This window comes from Uloborus diversus, chromosome 6 (assembly GCF_026930045.1).
Source record: "Uloborus diversus isolate 005 chromosome 6, Udiv.v.3.1, whole genome shotgun sequence".
Classification (NCBI taxonomy): domain Eukaryota; kingdom Metazoa; phylum Arthropoda; class Arachnida; order Araneae; family Uloboridae; genus Uloborus; species Uloborus diversus.
In genome coordinates, this window is record NC_072736.1 from 108987621 (window position 1) to 109009266 (window position 21646).

The following is a 21646-nucleotide window of genomic DNA, read 5'->3' on the forward strand; positions in this document are numbered from 1 at the left end:
AGTACCCCTAAATTCTCAGAGTCGATGTCTGGAGTTTGGCGTCAAGAGCTATTTCCAACAAAATTTGTTTGAAGCAAATCCGCCTTCAAGTACGGAATCTACATTGACTTTCAGTTTCCCCGTAGGCGCTAATGTTAAGGGATTTGAACTGTTCAAAATTGAACAAAAAATAGTTCAAATCAAAAAGTAAAATATGGGAATGAGATGTCCTCGCCGAGATCTTTCGAACAAAAAAAAGTTTGTTTGAATCGGACTATTCATTCAAAAGTTATTAGGGGGGGGGGGGGACAGACAGACAGACCTTTTTTCCCCATCTCAATACCCTACTTTCCAATTTTTAATTTTTCGATATTTATTCAATTATTTTATTTATTTGTGACTTTTTTGTTTTTTGCGATATTTTTAAGATGTATTAAGCCTTCTTTCATGCTTTTTTCTTCTTTTTCTGACTTTTACTGGGAAAGTAAGCTAAAAAACAGTAATTATAATGAAAATATTCTTTATTGTTTCATAATCCTCATATTATTACCTTTAATTTGACATATTATTTATTGCAAAAGGACAATTTTGAAATTTTTATCCTCATGTCCACTTTTTCGTAGAAATGCCCATATCCAGGGTTGGCTTTCTGCCGGCAGAAACTAGTTTTTGCCGTGCCAGTGGCAGAAACTGGTTATAACCGGTAAAAACCGGCAGAAACTGGCAAAAACTTAAAAATGTCTTTAATAACTTTAACTTTACTTAACTTTTAAAGTAATTACTAAATGATATTCGTTTAAATAAACTGAGATAAACTTCATTTCATCATTGTAAAAAATAAAATACTATACTCAATTCAGGGAGAGTTGATAGAGGAAGTAAACAAAGAGGGTTACTACTTTCATCACTTACTCGCCCGATTGGCAATGCTGTTCGCATTGAAAGTGCGGACATTTCGCTTATCTGATTGGCGCTGTTTTCAATCATCCCAGCGCCAAGCAGACAGCGGTAACGCCAATTGTCACGTTGCTTTGTTTACGTCCACTATCAGCTCTCGCTAAATGGACTATATGCTAGTGCCCTTGATTTAGTTCAAAAAGCGAACTTTTCAATTGCAGATGCTCGTAATATTTGCATTAATCTAACAAAGGACAAAAATCAGATAAGGAGTGACATACAGAACTAAAAACAGAAATTACTGATTGTAATTTGCTCGCTTTATATGCTTTATCTAAATTGCTTGTGATTGAAATTATCACATGCTTCAAGAAGAAAGTGTCAGAATTTTACTTGCCAATATTAACCTAGATTTTGTATGTACCTAATGTCACAGCTTTACAAAACAAATTGGCCCCATTTCTCGAAACTAATTTTTCCAGTCAAATTTTTACCACTTTCCCAGTTACTAGATGGTGGACCAGTTTGAAAAAATATAGAACAGATGAAAGTTTTCACGAATATTGCTTGTTCTTTGATGCATTGCCTGCTAGCTCTTCTGTTGTAAGAAGTTGTGCTTTAGTTAACAAATTAATTATTTTTTCCAAGTATTTTCTTCTGTGTGTCAATAATTAATTTTTTGTCATTTAGTGAGTTTTTGCCAGTTTCTGCCGCAAAAGTGGCAGAAACTTTTTTGCCATGCCAGTTTTAACCGGTTTCTACCAGTGGTTTTAACCGCCTTGGCAGAAACTTGCCGACCCTGCCCATATCACATATTAAATTGGTTTTAATGGATAGATTATCTTCAATTATAAACAGCAATAATCATTCACCATTACACAATTATTTCTTAAAAATCAAAAGAAAAATCAATTATTTATTATTCAGGAAACGATGCAGATTAAAGTAAACTAAAAATGTGTTTAAAGGATATCTAGAAATGTAAAAGTGCTACTTCCAGAGCTTTGGAACTAGCACTTTTATTAAATTGGGTTTTTTAAATGATATAAGTCATGTTACTTTCATGCAAAGTTGCATCAATATTTGCTAGGGGGAGAAGGCTTTTTTTTTCTTCAATGCATTGCATGAAACAGCTCCAAAAAGAAAAGAATCCATGGCAATACAAATAGCCTATATTTCAAAGAAAAAGTACAATAAACTTGACAGCTTTAAGTTAGCCTATCTTTGTGATCTAAAATCAAATATAGAAGATGAAATTAGATAATCTTAAGTAAAAGTATACGTTTTTATTCCTCTAATCAATTACTTGTTTTATTTTGTTTCTATGTAAAATGCTTGTTTAGCCAAAACAAAAAAAGTTTAATATGGGAACTTGATTATATCATATGTTACCAGGGGTCTGGCCAGAGGATATTTGGGTCCGTTAACGGACCCTTCACAAAAATCCGATCAACCAAAACGGACCTTTCACAAAATCCCGATCAAACAAAACGGACCCTTCACAAAATTATGATAAACAAGATCGGATCTTTCACAAATTGTTTATTGAAAGAGCAAAAGCAAAGTAACGCATATTTCAGTGTATAAACCATAGTTCTGTGTATAAACCGATAATTTTTGGAGCCTTTTTTGAAGTCAAAATAGAGGGATCAGCTTATACTAAACCGGCTAATTTTGAAAAAAAAAAAAAAAAATCGGCACTTGCGATGCTCCTGCAAGTGATAAGTAATTGCTACTGCCAAATAAATATAATGGTTGTTTGTTTTATCACAGCTAATTAGCAGCGGTGTTGTAGTAAACTTTTCTGAAAAGGCATTGGTAAGCACTTTTCTCCCCGCTCATGATTTAATAAACAATAATAATATATATCTGTGAAATGAACTTTGAACTGCAAAGGGATAGATAGTAAGGGTGGGGAAAAAATATGATCTCTTCAGATAGGGTTACCAACTTCAAAATTATCACCACTTAGCGTCTGGCGTTGAACCTTTATAATGACTTGATTAGAAAATATTCTTATCATTTTACCAGCTTGTCAATATTTGCGTTTTTGCGGTGCGGTGCGATGTTTAATTGTTATTTTGGGAGAAAATTATATGAGTTTTGATTTTTCGATGCTAACAAGGATGATTAACTTTAAATAAACACACAATTTCACAAAATTAATTCATTTTTCACAAAATTATTTGATTTTTCACAAAAAACGGACCTTGTGAAAAATCCTGGACAGACCCCTGGTTACATATTTTACTATTAGAAAATAATTGTTTGCAAAAATGTTTCCAAGTACAGGTGTCCCTTATTTCTTGTAACACAGTTAATTCGTTCCATGTAGTATCAAAACCGTGTTATACAAAACTTTTTAAAAATAACATTTTTACTTATATTTAATACTAATTATGTATGTGATTGAGAAAAATCGGGTTAAAAGATGTATCATGTTATATCGAAACCGTGTTATACGAGACTTAGAAATAATGTGAATCCAGGGCTGTGTACCATGTTGTACCGAAACAAAGTTTCATAAAAAACAGAGTAAAGTCTTTGAGTTAATAGCAAAAATCAACAGAATGTATTAAACAAAAATGTAATTCCATCTTTTATAAATATAACCAGAGTTGGGCAAATTTTAATTGCATTGACAATTAAAAATTAACAATTGATAAACGTAACCACAACTAACAGTTGATCAATCGTAATTGTGAAAAATTGCAATTAATTAATTGTATTTTGCTACAGTTAACAATTGATTGTTAATTGTAGTTTACTACAATTGTCAATTGTTCTGTGAATTTTATTTAAAACTAACTTTTAAAATAAATACTGGTTTTGTATAATATATTCTACAGGCGACAGGTCTACCTGGGACGTGGATGCGGGACAGGTACCATTTTACTATCTATTTAAATAAACATGTTAGCAACAAATAAAATATCAATTCACAACAGTAACTTTATTACGAGCAGTAAATTATTTACTGCAGCATATGACTTTTCTCGAATCTTTTGGCTCCAGCAAAATTTCCATAAAAAGGTATATTTCAATTAAAAATTCAAATATATTTTTTCCCGCACTAGAAAAACTCCAAAGAACATCTGAGGGGAAAAATAAAACAGCGGTCTCTGAGATCTTATGTCGTCTGTTATGTCCTTCTTTCTCACCTTCTCTGTTACGGGTTAAATTATATAAAGCAATGATTTGCAAACTTAAAACACTTAATTAAAACAAACATTTATGTGTGGAAAAAACTTGCCAAGACGAGAATATTTCACCCTACGAGCGAGCAATCAGCACTTAACGAAAATAAGATATCGAATAAAAATTTCAACTCTGTACCCTGTGCTGTACCTATTGATACATTAAGTTAATTGTTAGTTTTAATTGTTTCATAAAGCGATTAAAAAATTAATTGCATATTTTAATTGTGAAAAGTGATTAACATACATTAATCCAATTAAATTAATTGCAAAGTACAATTAATAGTTTAATTGCAATTACTTTTTCAATCAATTAACAAGGCAGTTGAAAAAATAATTGATTAATGCCCATCACTGAATATAACATTCATGTTTTATCAAAACCGTCTAGTATTTAAAATAGTTTTGTACCGTGTAATATCAAAACCGTGTTATAATAATCGCAAATTTGGTACCGTGTAATATTGAAACTGTTGTAGAAGTAGTGTTATAGGAGGGACGCCTATATATTTTAAAATATCAAAAGCACTACTTGAGGGGCATGTTGGAAGATTTGCAAATCAAGTTGCATTAGTCTTGAGAAATATTACATGCTTTCGCTATGCTTCTTTACCATTTATTAGCATTCACAGTCTCCATAACTTGATCTTTAAAAAATGTAGCTGGAAAAGTTTTTTTTTTTTTTTTTTTTGCAATCCAAAACTTAAAGCATACGGTACAGATGTGATATACATCTGGCGACATAAGATTTTTTACACAAAATTGAAATATTTTTCTCGCCATTGAGGCGATAACTTTTTAAGCATGGCATTCCTGGCTAAACTAACGTGTGTTTGGCAACCCGAAGGCAATCTTAGATCTGTTCAAACTTGTTTACTTGTTAGCGGTCCATGTTATATTAGATTCCTGATTTTCCGTGCAAGATACCTTATAGGAAAGCATATTTTGTGTTGGTTTAGATTCAGTGGTTGTGTGTTGATGAATTAATATTAGAAAATGCCTGCTTCTTTAAACTTGACCGTTAATTAAGAGTAAAATCCAACTTCGGGTGTCTCTCGGTTAGGCGCATTGTTTCATAAGTTGTGTTTCAGACTGAGTATAAGGATTTATACAACAAAAACTTAAGTTTTTATTTTAGAATTGAAAAAAAAAACTCTCGCTTCCGAAATTCTTTGTTTTTACAAAATCTTGAGAGTTTCTTGTAGTTTTTAACTTTATATTTACTGCATGTAAATTTATTTTACAAAAAAGTACACTTATTTTATTCTGAAAGTTGATTCTTATCGACGCCAAGCATATTCTGTAAACATGCGTCCTTTAGGTACTGAATTTCTGAAAAAAATAGACTCTACGACTTTATAAAAATATGAAGGTGTTATTTTATGTAAACTATATAGTAGATATTTTTAGTAGGTGTTTTGAAAGCATTTTTGAATAGCAAATTAATGTATGGTATTTTTGTATTGTTTAATGTTTGGGATGTTTTGTCGAGACATTTTAACTTTTCATAAATCAAAATTTGAATAACTAAGCTTTTTTTTTTTCTGAAATAGTTATATTTTAGGGATGTTTTCTGCTTTAAAAATCACATTGAATTGCTTTGCTCTTTTTTTAATTGAGTATGAGAATTGTTTTTGTTCGACGAAATGCATGTTGGAAAATAGCTTTTATTTCTATTGGTACATATTTCTTTGGTGAGCTGTGATAGTAATTTGTTAATTTAAGCATTTTAAATACCTACTAGTAATTTTTCTTTGTGTACGAGAACTTTCTAGTTTCTGGTATTTTTGAAGCAAATATTCGCAATGTTTTTTGTTGTGGTTTTATGTTTTAATATGTGTTTTGAAGTGCTTTGATCATTTTTTTTTCTGAATTTTTCCTGTTGGTGCTAAAAAAGCATCGCTAAGAACGATGTATGACATATGTCGTCATACATCGTTTTCTTGGCGCCAACAGGAAAAAGTCGCCAAGGGTGGGGTATATGACGTTAGTTCCAAGCATACAATATAAATAAAGGGTTTATTTTTTGTAGTCATTCCCAAGCCTTTTATTTCTGTTCATAATTTAAATTTTCTCATCTGTACTTCAGATGAAAAACAGATTTATATTGCATTTTTTAAATGTAATATATGCTCAAAGCTTATGGTAACCTTACCAGCCTGTCTGCCTAAAAAAATGACTTTTGAAGAAAATTTGAGGGAATATGATCCATGGTGCAGGCTGTTGCATTGGGATTATAGAGTTTTGATCTGATTGGGAAGCACTCCTTATATGTTTCGTAGCATATAAGGGGTGCTTCATCCTCCTTGGCGGGTGGCAGTCCCGCTTAACCGACACTTTTTAACATAGGAGGCATAACACTAACCATTGAAACTTGACCCCATTATAAAAATGCTTGGATCGTCCATGTGATGACATTCAGTTATCTCATGACTTTCTTGTTGTGTGGTGAGTTATTTGCACTGATAAAGAGGCTCCATTGTATCCTTGAAATTGCTAGGTGCTGTAATTTCTTATGAATTTGTGCTTTATGTTGGTTTTTCACTTTAATCATAGTCTATACCAAATGCCAACCAAATATTCGGCACATCTCTAATATTTTCTAGTTGATCTTTTTCAAGCCACAACTTGACGAAAAACCAACTTTGTTACAACACTATAGAATTTTACTTAGAAATATTTTGAACTATCGAGTTTTTAAGCATTCACAATGCTGTTTTGAATATTCTTTTCAAATGACACTACAAATGTTCCAATCGTAAAAATATCTTCTGTAACATATCTATCAAAACAAGCATTAATTAAAAATCTATCAGCTTCTGTTTCATGTTATTGATTTCCTACTTTTTTCTTTTTCAGGATGATACATACACAGAAAGCTATATCAGTACAATTGGTGTGGATTTTGTAAGTTATAATTTAAACACAATTTAATTTTAATATTGTTAATTTCATTTCACTTTTTCTCCTTTTGGTAGCAGAAAAAGCTATTTATCATTAATATACTAACTTTAAATTACCTACCCCTGAAACGTTTTTATTGTATTTTACTCAACTTAAGTTCTTAACTACAGCAACTTGTAGTTATGAATTGTAAGCAGCTATGAAGTTTTACTGTGCAGTGAATTTTTTCAACAATTAGTTATTGCTGTGAGCAATTATTTTCAGATGCAATGCTGTTACTGCGAGCTTCTAGGGTAGCGCTTCTCTTTGTTGTATTCGAATTGAAGCAACTTAATGGAAATTAAATTGACAATGAAAATTTACTTTTGTTGAAACGGATATTTTATTTTGGGATTCATGGTAATGGAATTTCACTGAATGACCATCATTAAAAACAAATTAAGATGCTCTTTATGACAAGAGATGCAAAAGTTGCATGAAGTTAAACTGCTAATAGCTCATTAATATTATATACATGGGTTTCTGTTATTTTTTTATTCAATTTGTATTTTTATCAATGTAAATTAGATTTATTTAAATTAGGCTGTTAAAAGTTAGATGCCCGGTAGCTTAGTGACAGCAAAAGCTTTCACACTGCAAATGCGGGTTTGATTCCTGGTTGAACATAGTAGGTTCAGCCTTTCATCCCTTCGTTGGGTCAACAAAATTTGTACCAAGCATGTTTCGAAACTAAACCCTGGGGGATTCCCATTTTGGCTGATTACCCAACTGAAACATTTTCCTTCCTCCCCAAAGCTCTTGGTCACAAAAATTGAGATGGATATTAGGATGGGGCCTATTTTTGAAATATGAAAAATGCCTTTCTCGCCTTCTAATTTAGTATCTTTTTTCGGAAAACAATTGAGGTAAAAATTCAGCATGATGTAATAATATTTAGAGGTAGCTCACTGAGGGAAAAGTTGGTTATGCAATTATCAATATATTGAACATTGTAAATTTACTTTCATGTTAAATTTAAAAGGAAACACATTTATTATATTTCAGTTTTATATTTAATCTTTAGATTACACAGTTAGATCATAGAAAACTGCAATTAGTACAAGAAAGAAATCAAATCGGTTATTTTGTGTTGCAGTCATACAATGTATCGGGAAAGAAAAAAAAATTTATCTCTATAAAGGTTTTCGATCCCTGCAAAAGAGTAAGAGTCCCCTAAAGAGTCATTTCAATTTAAATTATTTTTATTGGAGCTTTTTTAATAAGTTAACTGATGTTTTTAAGAATTAGTAATTTGTTCATTATAGGCAGCACATGACAATTAAGGAGAGTGGATACAAGTCATGATCATGAATCTTTTTCTTTATAAAAAGTTCAAACAATAAATTTTGTGTACATTTGATTCTTGCATTAAATTTAGCGGCTGATTTTAATACTTATCTAAATATAAAATTTTTTTGCTTTACAATTTTTTAACTGAAAATTTCGTTATTTGTTTTAGAAAATCCGGACAATAGAGCTGGAGGGAAAAACAATCAAACTTCAAATAGTAAGTTTTTTGATTCTGGAAATCTATAACATTAGTTTCAAGACTTTTATACAGTAGTTTGTTTGATTAGACCAGTGTTAACTTTTGTGCTCTGTTACATAGGTTTTTTTAATTCAAACTAATTGCATTGTGTAATTCTAGATTATTTAATGTTATTTTTAGTGGGATACTGCTGGACAGGAGAGGTTTAGAACTATAACATCTAGTTATTACAGAGGAGCTCATGGAATCATTGTTGTATACGATGTTACTGATCAGGTAACAATAGAGTGAAACTAGAAATATTTTTGTTTGACTTAAGTTTTAATATTTATTCTCTTCATATCCAGATGCTTAATGATTTGTATAACGAAAATAATTTAATGCACATAATGAAGGTAACACCACCACCCCCGCCGCAAGAAAAAATTCAGTTCCAAAGCATTCAGAATGCTTCTGCTGTGAATAGTCTGCAGACCCAACAAACAGTTCTTGATATCATTGTTTTATTGAATCCCAATTCTTTGATAAGGTATACTTAAGCAAAATTCAAGAATGGTGATAGTGTATTATTTGTGTATAAATTATTTAATTAAGTAGAAGCAAAATATTTCCCGCTTCAATATTTCGTCGAAAGAAGCGGATGGCTACCAGGCTTTGCAGAAAAAAGACAATTCAGGGAGACATGTAGATACAAAGCCCAAAACAATAAACTACCTTTGGTGATATTAGGGGGTCAGTATAGTGATGTAAAATACCCGGGTATTTATTTTTAGGGGTAAATACCCAGGGTATATACCCGGGTAAATACCCAAAGTGGGTATTTACCTGGGTATTTATTTCAAAAATTTATATTCAACTAAAAAACTTTTCAGTATATATTCCACTATGTATAACCTACCATATACAAAACAATAAGTTTTTGCCCAAAAATTATATTTTTCTCACATATTTAAAGAATTATTGTGTGAAACAACTTAGCAATCTAATATGATAATCACATTAAATGTGTTGGATATGCCTATTCAATGTTGATAGCCAAATTTCAGATGTAAAAAGCCATTGTATAAAAAGTAAAAAGCTTAACTGATTATAAAAAAAAGCAAACATCAATTTTTTAAGGTCCTAGTCTTTTATAACCTAGTAATATGTCCCTGCATGTCATCAAAATATAACGAAATGTCAATAAAAATAGTTTGAAATAAATTTTCATCATGAAGTACTGGGGAGCAAATGCAAATGAGCAAGGCAACAGAAAACAATATTTTTATTTATTTTTGCATATTAATGTGAAAACTGTTTCTATATTTGTCACGTTATCAATTCAACAGCAATAAAATAAATAAATAACATCATAGTCTTAATAACTTTTCAGTTTACTCTTCCAAACATCCTTCATGCTTCTTTTCTTTTTTTTTTCATTTTGGATATGACTAACCTAGATTGTGATTTTGAAATCCTAAAGTTCATCATTGAATTGCTTATACTTCTCTCATTATGACATTGAAAAGAAAGATTCTTTGGTTCACGATATGTTTTTTTTTTTCATCTTTTTCATCAAGTCTTTCAATAAAAAATATTATGAACTGTGTAATTCATATGTATGTATTAGTTTTACCAATTATTTTATATTAAGATTTTAAAAAAAAAATCCATTCACTTTTTGCATTTTTTGTAAAATACCCAGTTTTTGGATATTTACCCAGACCTTGGGTAAATACCCGGGTAAATACCCAAAAAATATTTACCTACCCGCTGGTTATTTACCCAATCCACATCACTAGGTCAGTAGCTTCCGTATTTTCTTTTCAAAATTGTAGTGTTTAAAAGTGAGAAAGAGGTGCTTTATGACTGATCTTGGAAAAATTTTGAAGTTGAATCTTAAAGGCAGAATTTTGGGCAATAAATGAAATTATTCCCATAGTTGCTAACCCTGATGGGTAATAAAACTCGGATTAGTATACGAAAGGAAAAGTAAACTTAATTTTGGGAAAGCGTTTTTATTGATTTTTTTTTTTTTTTTAAGCGACAAATTTGAAAGATGTGAAATGAGATCATCTAAGTCTCATGAAACCTCGGAGAGCTTCGTGGAACCCTGGGGTTCCGCGGAACACAATTTAAGAAACGCTGCATTAAAGTATCACAGAAAGACACAGATACAGAAACGTCAAACTTGCCTCTTTCGTTTGTGTGTTGGGGGTTTAAAATGTTCTGTAATACAAAAGGATATTTTTAAAAAGTGATCTATGAATATAATTTTATCAGCTGTATTACGTCTAATATACGCATAGCCCTTTCATAATGAATTGACATATGCTTAAATTAATACTAATGGCTCATGTAAAATATTACCATTTAAAGGTTAGGTGAGATTATGAGGGTAAAGAGAAATTCATTTCAGAGTTTTTGGATGAAGTAATGGCACACAATCTGGTCTGAGTGCTTAGGAATTATTGAATGCCTGTTTATGCCTTTCATTTCTCAGTAAAATGCAGAAAAAATAGTTGCCTCAGATACTCATATTTTGTCTCTTTTTTAGGAATCATTTAATAATGTGAAACAGTGGTTGCAAGAAATTGATCGTTATGCATCTGAAAATGTAAATAGATTATTAGTAGGCAACAAATGTGACCAAACACCAAAGAAAGTAGTAGATTATGTAACAGCCAAAGTAAGTTTTGACATACTTTTGAATTGTTGGTTTTAGATTATTAATGGATTGCAGGGTTGCCTAGTGCATCCGAATTGGGAGTCGTAGTGTCTCTGGTTTAGAGTGTGACTGCCAAATTCTGGCAGAGTAAATGAGCAGTACATGCTCGTTACACCCATGGGTCCGAAAGTCCTGTGGTTGGCAGTTACCGTGAATACCGAGTTCCTGGTCTCCTTTTTCAGAAGTATGCCATAATTTTGAACCAACCTTGGTGTGACCATCTATTGAGGCAAACTATTAATAAACATATTCATGGTTAGAATAGAGAAGATTATGTAGAACCTTTTCACAGAGCATTAATTCTTCACTCCCACCCCTTTCAGTTATGAAATTTTTATTGATATTAGTTTGTAATTTTTAAAATTATTAGAAAGTAAGTTTTTGCAAAAAATTGAAATTCTAAATATTTCCTTAGAAATATTGTTTTGATGGAGTAAAAGTTTTTACACACTAAACCGCAGTTTGATTGCTGCCAATTGGTCAGTTTGTATTCAAAATATAGTGAAATAAGTACTTGATTGTCTAGCTACCAACAGCACTAAGTCGAGTGACTGATTAAAAAAAATTCCTAATTTTTCTGTTTTTCTCTTTTCATAAAAAACCTACCTTTGTTTCTATTTTATAAAAAATACTATGATACAAAGGGAATGTATTTACTGTGTTGATGGAAGAAACTTTTTCCAGATTTCAACATTATAGTGAAACTATTTTATTTCTAACATTGTCCTGCAGTATTTATCAAATTGAAATTTTTTGTTAACTCATTTCTTTGTGATGTGTTTTCTAACACCTGCAGATACAAAATCTGAAAGGATAATAGAACACAGGATTTTAGACAAAATCATTAGAACTAAACAATATTGTGTAGTACGCGAAATACACCGCCAGCTCAGTCATTTCCAGCCAAGGACTGCAGTTTCATGCTTATTAGCTCTCATCAGCCCGGCATAGGAAAGTGACTGAGCTGGAGATGGAAAACCTCTTAAGAAAGCAAAGAGTGCCAAAAAAAACTGGTAGCTAATACAGAATTAGCACAAACCAGACGAGTGATCGAAGCAATGGTTCGGTTCAACTCGAAATTTTGAAGGCAAGGCAGGTATATTCAGTAAGTTACCGCCCAATAGCCAGGGCTAAGGCAGAAATACGTGAAATACACCGCCAGCTCAGTCATTTCCAGCCGAGGACTGCAGTTTCGTGCTTATTAGCACTCATCAGCCCGGCATAGGAAAGTGACTGAGCTGGAGATGGAAAACCTCTTAAGAAAGCTAGGAGTGCTAATTCTGTATTAGCTACCAGTTTTTTTGGTACTCTTGGCTTTCTTAAGAGGTTTTCCATCTCCAGCTCAGTCACTTTCCTATGCCGGGCTGATGAGTGCTTATAACATACCTGCCAACTCTTCCGTTTTTGACGGAAGAATTCCGTTTTTCGTTGCCATCTTCCGTCCTTCCGGCCAGAAAATAAAATCTTCCGTTTTTTTGCGTTTTCGGTAAAGTTGCGTTCAATGAGCGACCGGTAGCTCACCGGTTGAAATAATGACGTCGCCTCCAATGCTTTATCATTAGCTGACGTCGTTGCTTTCACTTGATTAACGACCGGTCGTGCTTGTCGAACGCAAGCTAAAACTTGTTTCCCTCATTCTTTTCTGTTTTGCGAAATTATTTTACTAAGCGATGGCAACGATACAAACGAAGATAAAATCATCGCAATCGAAACCTTGCGTCATGCCTCGGAAGAAAACGACGAATCACAGCGCAGGGAAATAGCGACGCGCTTCCCTGTACGACGGTCATGTAGAGGCACAGCTGTGCGCTGTTTTGTTTACACAACGCTACGCTTTTGTTTTTCGAACGTCCTTTCAAGTATGGAGAAAAAAAAAGCAATATCTGTAACATTATAGAGACATATATGCGTGTGAATTTAGCTGGATAAAAAAATCGAAGTGTGGCGATTCGTATGCGTTTTGCACTATATGTTTCACTGACTTCAAGATATGCTATGGCGGTAAAAGTGATATAGTACAGCACCAAAACCGGCAAAGGCACGTGGATAAAGCAAAGCTGATTGATGATAATCAGTCGCAGAAAATAAGTGGATTTTTCTCCAGTGCAACTACTAATGTGGACAATTCAGTGATTAATGCGGAATGCCTCTTTACTAGTTTCTTAGTGGAGCACAATATACCGTTGAGTGTCGCCGACCACGCTGGTTCGCTATTCAAGAAAATGTTTAGTGATTCCAATATTGCAAAAAAATATGCTTGTGGACGAACTAAAACTTCTGCAATAGTTGGTGTTTTTGCCTCTGAAAGGATTGAAGAAATCATAACATCCCTGCAAAAATTGCCATTTTCAGTTGGAATTGATGGTGGCAATGATACAGATTGCAAGATGTATCCTATAGTTGTATCGTTTTATAATGATGAGACTGGTGATATACAGCATAGTATTTTGTCATTACATGTTTTAAAAGTAAGGTCAACCGGAAAAAATATATTTGAAAGTATGTTAGAGGTTTTTGAGAAGCATAAAATTCCATTAAAAAAACTGCATTGCATTTGGGGCTGACAATGCTCATGTAATGCTTGGTGAAAATAAGGGAGTCATCCACTTTTTAAAGGAAGTGAACAATGAAATAATTAAAATAGGTTGCAGTTGCCATTTAATTAATTTAGCTGCTCGTAAAGCAGCTGCAGCTATACCAGCTGATGTTGAGCAAAATATAATTGATATATTTTATTACTTAGAGAAAAGTTCAAATCGAAAGGAAGAATTGAAGAGATTTCAAGTTTTGCACAACACAGAAGTGAGAAAGTTTTTGAAACATGTGCCAACTAGATGGTTGTCTTTGCATAAGTGTTTGGACAGGTTACTTCAGCAATGGACCCCTCTTCTGAATTTTTTTTATGGGTGAAGTAAAGAAACCCAACCATGTGGTAAGTTCGAACTTAAGACAGTTGAATGGCGTGGTAGAAGAGAGCAAGAAGAGAAAAGTAGAAGCTGAACAGGATACAGTCAAGCATTTCAAGAGTAATGCATCACAGGTTGTGTCAGTGACTAAGCAAAACAAAAGTAAGCAAAAAAAAGTTTCTTCCAAAAACACAACGGAATCTAAGAGTTGTGAAAACCTTCAAAAGAAGAAGAGTGGGGAAGGAATAAAAAAGGTGAAAGCAGTCACTCAAGAAGAAAGGATTTTTTACTTTTTGTCTTCAGAAAAAAACAAAGCTTATTCATACTTTTTATTGAGTATTGCATCAGAATTTAATATGAGAAATGTCATTCTGCAGTCCTCGGCGCCACTTGTACACAAACTGCAAGATATTTTGCTGGATCTTTTGAAGAGTCTTCTAATCAAGTTTGTTAAGCCTTCTGTTATAAAAGAGTTTGAGGTTTTGCAAGTAAACTTTGAAGATATGAGCAACCAAAAAGAAGATGCTGATGTTTTCATCAGTAATTCTGCGTATGAAATTGTTCAATACCTGAAACCTGCTGAACAGAAGGAATTTTATGCCAATGTAAGAAAATATTACACAGCAGCTTGCTCATATATAACAAAGAAATTTCCTTTGTAATCTGAAGTTCTTCATAATGCAAGCGTAGTAAATTTAAAGACTGTTGAGAATCAATCATTTAACAAAATCAGATTTTTCATTAAAAAATTCCCATTTCTGTTGCCAAAAGAAGAAAAAGATGAAGATGCCTGGGACAAGCTAGAAGAGCAATTTCATGCTCTCCAAAGCGAAGATCTGACAAATGTGTTGAAAGAGGACAGAGTCGATCGGCAAATTCATATTCTTAAGCAAATTAAAAATGTAAATGGAGCTTTGAAGTATAACAGAATTGCGAGTGTCCTTTCAGGTATTTTAGTAATCCCACACAGCAACGCCGAGTGTGAGAGTGTTCCATTGTAAAAAAAAATAGAACGTTATTTCGGGCTTCATTAAGTGAGGAAACTCTTGAAAATTTGCTGATTTTGAAGGGCAAAAATAATGTGCCATGTCATGCTATGGATCAAGATATGCTTTTGAAGGCCAAAAAAGCGACTGTTAACCGACTCAGCAGTAATAAATTATAATATTATTTAGCAACATTAGGATTTTTAACACAGTAATTGATGTGGACTTTTCTAAAATTTTAACTTCATATGCTTTTGTAATATTTGTACCACCTATGACAGTGCTAAAGACACAATTTGTTTTCATACTATTAATCATTGTTTGCAGTTAAATAAACTTAATGCTAAATCATATTAATGAATTCAATTTTTCTTTTACTTGATAAAATTCTTTAAATTTTTACAGTGAAAAAATGAATCTAATGCAAATATGCGTCGGTTAAAAATCTTTTTTTTTTTTCATAATCTTCTGTTTTTTGAACTTTGATCTTCTGGTTTTTGAGTTTCAGAGGTTGGCAGGTATGTAATAAGCACGAAACTGCAGTCCTCGGCTGGAAATGACTGAGCTGGCGGTGTATTTCACGTATTTCTGCCTTAGCCCTGGCTAACGGGCAGTAACTTACTGAAAATATTGTGCAGTAACAATTAGTATTTAGTTGCACGGTGACTTAAAAAGTTAACATGATAAAATATTGAATTTAAGAAAAATGCAAAAACTTCATATGATTACAAAAAAAGAGATTTGAAAAGGTATCAAATCATTGGAAACACTTAAAAAAAGTAAAAGCTTGTCCAACGTTGAACTAAACTTTCGAACTAATGTACAAAATAAAAATGAATACCAAATGGTGCAACGTATATAGTCCAAGAGCCCATGATAGCCAGACATACGTCATAGTATAAAGGCCCAAAATTTTCCTGCGTAAGCTCACTGGAGCAGGTATGAAGGGTTCGCTATTAGTTAAGCTGACTCGCGCTGGCTTTGGCGGGCAAGAGGTAGCAAAGGCGCGAAAAAATGGTGAACAAAAACATCATAGTATAACGCGTGATTTTTTAATATTTTATTAGGGGTACTATTAAGAGTTAAACCTTACAAAGCCAGACACTTAGCACGCTGGCTTTGCGCAGCCAGACACTTCAAAGCAGGGAAAAAATGGTGCACAAAAACATCATAGTATAAAGCGCGATTTTTTTATATATTGTAAGGGGTGCTACTAGGAGTTACGCCTTACAATCCCAGACACTTCGCACACTGGCCTTGCGCAGCCAGACACTTCAAATTTGGGAAAAATCGTGTCCAAAAACATCATAGTATAAAGCGTGATTTTTTTTATATGTTGTAAGGGGTGCTACTAGGAGTTATGCCTTACAATGCCAGACACTTCGCACACTGGCCTTGCGCAGCCAGACACTTCAAAGTTGGGAAAAATCGTGTCCAAAAACATCATAGTATAAAGCATGATTTTTTTATATTTTGTAAGGGGTGCTACTAGGAGTTATGCCTTACAATGCCAGACACTTCGCACGCTGGCCTTGCGCAGCCAGACACTTCAAAGTTGGGAAAAATCGTGTCCAAAAACATCATAGTATAAAGCGTGATTTTTTAATATTTTGTAAATGGTGCTATTAGGAGCTTAATTCATTTAATTAAATAGCGCAAAAAAAACCCCTCCTTGTTTCCCGTAGTGCGCAAGAAGTAGCGTTTGCCAAAAAAAAAACTCAATATTTTAATTTAATTACGCAAATATGTAACGTAAAATGATACAGCGAAACGTCCGGCGGGGAAGGGATGATTCAAAAAAGAAAGCATTCCTAAGTTAAAAAAAAAAGTAAATAGAAAAGCAAGTGCTACCGTTAGCAAAAGCAAAAAGAAAAAAAAAAAGACGTTGCAGCGAATTATATTCAATTACTCAATATCGAAATCTAGGCAGGACGTCACAGCAATTGGAAGGAACCTTTTCGCACTATTATGACGTCACAGCTAGGTTGTGAAAGGAAGAAAGTTTATTCCCCTTGGGCCATTGCTGGAAGATACGATGTGTTTTAAAAAATTGTAAAAAATGAGCAGTTGCATATTTTTGGAAAAAAATTCTTTAATATACTATTACAACTTCACTTAAAAATGCGGCGAAAATCTAATTAAAAATTAAACATTTTCTGAATAATTCGGTTGACACCGATTGATTCTTTTCAGTTGCAGAAAAATCGGTGGTGGACGAAGACGTCGCAGACTCTGATACAGAAGTTTTTTTTTAACTTTGCAAAAAAAGACAACAATATTTTGTCACCCGAAGCTTCATTGGTTTTGTCATAGGAAGTCCTTTTCTTACAAAACGCGGCTTTTTTCTGCACAGCTTCCGTCTAATAAAAGGGGCTAACGTACGGGAAGTTTCGCGCAAACACGAAACTAAAATTTTACATTTCTTGCACGACACAAAATCCAAAACACTGATTTGAACTTTTTGAATTAACTATTTACAGCACATTTACAAATAACTCAGCACGAACAAAAACGAAACTGTCTAAAGATCACAACAGAAAGGAATAATAATTTACAGATACTTTACATAAAAATATTTACACACTCAAATGTTTTATCAATAAATTGCCTGCAGTTTTACAAAAACTATCATAGCGATCGGGTGGCAGACACTTCTTGGTTACTTTTCATTTTTCGGCGCCTGATGAACAGCGCCGTAGAAAAACTGTCTCAAGTGCAGCTATATATCAATAGAAAAATGACAAATGATGCCACAAAAAAAGGAATTCAAAAATATTATTTATGGTTTCGTTCTGGTTTTTTTTTCAAGCAGTCATTTTCACTACTCAAATTCAATGAACCTTGTAATGATTGCAAAGTATTGTCGCAGATTAAGGGAAAGGGTCGCGACCGTCATGCCCCCCCCCCCCCCCCCCCCCCCCCCCCGCTCCTTGTATCCACTTCCCTTCATTGTTCAGCCCACAAAAATTGAATTCGAAATTTTTTATTTCGATTAATTTTTTTATTTTTTCAAGCAAACATTCAAAAACTGTCATGGGTTTGGGGGGGGGGGGGGGGGGTGTCGTGACCCCCATGACCCCCCCCCCCTTGTATCCGCCACTGAAGAAAAGGTTGACCAGTAATACGATTTTTCATGTCTGAGTCGCTCCTCGTAAATGTGATAAAGAATCTATGTAGGTCTAAATAAAAGTGCGACAAATTGAGGAACGACCCTGTACGGCAGAAGCCGTACCTATACAACTAAAAAAGATACTCAGTAATTGCACTCTTCCCGCAAGTTAGAACAGGATTAAATATGTAATTTATTAGTGCCAAGAAATAAAAGGTGTTATTATCACATTTCATAAAAATACATAAAGTTGCTCACTTTTTTCCCAACTTTGAAGTGTCTGGCTGCGCAAGGCCAGCGAGCGAAGTGTCTGACATTGTAAGGCATAATTCCTAGTAGCACCCCTTACAAAATATAAAAAAATCACGCTTTATACTATTATGTTTTGGACGCTATTTTTCCCCACTTTGAAGCGTCTGGCTGCAAAAGCCAGCGTGCGAAGTGTCTGGCATTGTAAGGCGTAACTCCTAGTAGCACCCCTTACAAAATATAAAAAAATCACGCTTTATACTATGTTTTTCGACACGATTTTTCCCAACTTTGAAGTGTCTGGCTGCGCAAGGCCAGCGTGCGAAGTGTCTGGCATTGTAAGGCGTAACTCCTAGTAGCACCCCTTACAATATATAAAAAAATCACGCTTTATACTATGATGTTTTTGGATACGATTTTTCCCAACTTTGAAGTGTCTGGCTGCGCAAGGCCAGCGTGCGAAGTGTCTGGCATTGTAAGGCGTAACTCCTAGTAGCACCCCTTACAATATATAAAAAAATCGCGCTTTATACTATGATGTTTTTGTGCACCATTTTTTCCCTGCTTTGAAGTGTCTGGCTGCGCAAAGCCAGCGTGCTAAGTGTCTGGCTTTGTAAGGTTTAACTCGTAATAGTACCCCTAATAAAATATTAAAAAATCACGCGTTATACTATGATGTTTTTGTTCACCATTTTTTCGCGCCTTTGCTACCTCTTGCCCGCCAAAGCCAGCGCGAGTCAGCTTAACTAATAGCAAACCCTTCATACCTGCTCCAGTGCGCTTACGCAGTAAAATTTTGGGCCTTTATACTATGACGTATGTCTGGCACCCATGGGCTCTTACTCTAATACTAATTGCACCAAATGAGGAAAATTTGAGAAGTCCTGAACAGGAACAATGTGTAGTAAAACTGATATTGCACATACCGATAGACAATATTAAAATGAACCTGTTTGTTAAAGTATCAAATATTATTATTACTATTTTGTAAATCACACACAATCTTTTTTTCAATATAGTCCAAAAAGCATATTTCAGCCATTACTTCATTTTACTACCTAATTTGCTTCTTCACATAAGATTTATAGAGATAAATTATGTGTCATTTAAGCAATCTGTTATGTATATTGAACTAAACTCTGTAGAATATCTAAATGAGAATTTTTTTTCCACACAATTTTTGACATCCACGATGCAGGATCCAGTCAGAGTAAGAAAAAGAAAAATGACTTATAAAATTTTTAAAACAGAAAATATCAGTGTAACTGTACTTTTAAAACAAATTTAGTCAAGTTTTCACCTTTTAAAGAACTTTTTTTATTCTCAATATAATAAAAGGATGAGGTATGAATTGTAGAAGAATAAACATTAATAAAAGAATAGTTTCATTACTTGGATTTGTATTGTAAAAAATAAGAAAATTTAGGATTGGAAAAAAAACCTCCAGAACTTGTCTTTTTTTAAAGGTTTTAATTGAAATATTTTTTAAAAAAGAAATTGTTTCTAAACCCATTAAATCAAGAGAAATGTCTACAATGAAAAGCATAATGATTTTTTTAAAGCCTATTTGAGGCAGTTAGAAGAGATGTTAGTGGCAAAACCCCCCTGTTGCATCCAGCCAGGGGTACAGGACCAGGGTTGGTCCAACCCTGTTGCATCTATTAAGATTTGAAAAACATCAAAAATACTCCAAATCATACAGCATAAGATTGAACAGCTATCGGAGGTTACAACTTAACATAAAATGTAGATGGTATTTCATGTCTTCAATGTTCTTAAATATCCTGCAGCATGGATTCTCCATTCGACAAAGCTGCTTAAAATTTAATGTTGTTACTAGACTATATAAGATTGGGAATTAATGGAATGATGTTTTGAGACAATGCAATTGGAACTTGAAACTCGCTTTGAGCTATCAGGTTCTATCTTGCCCTGCCTGTTTTCAAAAAATTGAAATTTATTGCTTTTTATATTAAAATACTCAATATCATTTTCATCTGCTGTCATAGTCATATATTGATAGCAATGTAAGATTCTGAATTTTCAAATTCTGAAGTAATTAACTATTTGACTTTTTAAATTTTTTCCTTATTTATAGGAATTTGCTGACCAGCTGGGCATCCCTTTTCTTGAAACAAGTGCGAAAAATTCTACAAATGTGGAACAGGCTTTTATGACAATGGCTGCAGAGATCAAGCGACGTATGGGTCCACCAACTAGTGCAGCTGATGCGCAACGGCAAGGGGAAAGGATCAACCCGAGTTCTCCGGTTAAAACGCAAAGTGGTGGATGTTGTTAGAAATGAAATGAATTGGAAGAAAATGTTTAAACATCTGCAGATTGTATTCATATATGGTGAAATTTCCAAGCAATTTTTTGGCAGGTAGAAATAAGAAATCTGCCAGGACATTAAAAACCAGGTTATGTTTAGAACTTCATATTGTGGCACCATTTTATTCCTTCCCGTTATTTTATAAATTTTTAGATTTATTTCAGGCTGTACTGTATTGTGTCAAATGATATTAAAAACATTCTCAAATTCATCAAGTTGTATTTAATTATATTTTGTTGAGCAGAAATCCCAAAGAAAAAAAAAATCATGGTAGCTCTGGTATGGATGCCTCCCCTTCCCCCTTTTCGATTAATCATTTCTGAAACATTCAATAGTTAGGAGTATTTAATTATTGGACCAATCAAGAATTTTTCTACAATTATAGGTATTTTGCTCAACTTTTTTTTTTCTTTCTAAAAGTATTTTTCTCATAGGATAAGTATCTACATTTTTGTTTGAAACTTTATATTTATTTTGAAGTTTTGTATAATTTTTGTGGCAGATTTTAATTTTGGATATTCATTATTTATTTATCAAAAGAGCTATTGTATCTAAAGTCTGCCTCATTATGAGTGTAAATCTAATCATATCTGACTGCACAGTCAGACTATGGCAAGAGTGTTATTCAATCGACTAAGACATTCATTACAAAAATGCTTATTGAATAGGTTTTTAATGGAAAAAGCTTTTTTTTCCATTAGCACAGGGAAGTTACACTATTTGATAATTTATTAATTGTAAATTAAATGTACTGTTACAGTAATTATTAAATATATCTCAGGTTTTTGGACAGTTATAATTTTTTTTGCCATGTTGTATTCTCCCCCCCCCCCCAACATTTCAGAACATTAA

At 33.2% G+C, this 21646-nt stretch overlaps 1 protein-coding gene across 1 annotated transcript in view; it reads left to right on the top strand.

The window, feature by feature from the left end:
- Positions 1-21005, top strand: part of LOC129225136 (ras-related protein Rab-1A) — a 31656-nt gene extending 10651 nt beyond the window's left edge. Inside the window, exons 3-7 of the mRNA XM_054859696.1 lie at positions 6933-6980; positions 8476-8523; positions 8686-8781; positions 11042-11173; positions 20561-21005. Of these exons, the coding sequence (XP_054715671.1) occupies positions 6933-6980; positions 8476-8523; positions 8686-8781; positions 11042-11173; positions 20561-20761 (525 nt within the window). The 3' untranslated portion in view covers positions 20762-21005. The remainder of the gene's footprint in view (positions 1-6932; positions 6981-8475; positions 8524-8685; positions 8782-11041; positions 11174-20560) is intronic.
- Positions 21006-21646: the final 641 nt, after the last annotated feature.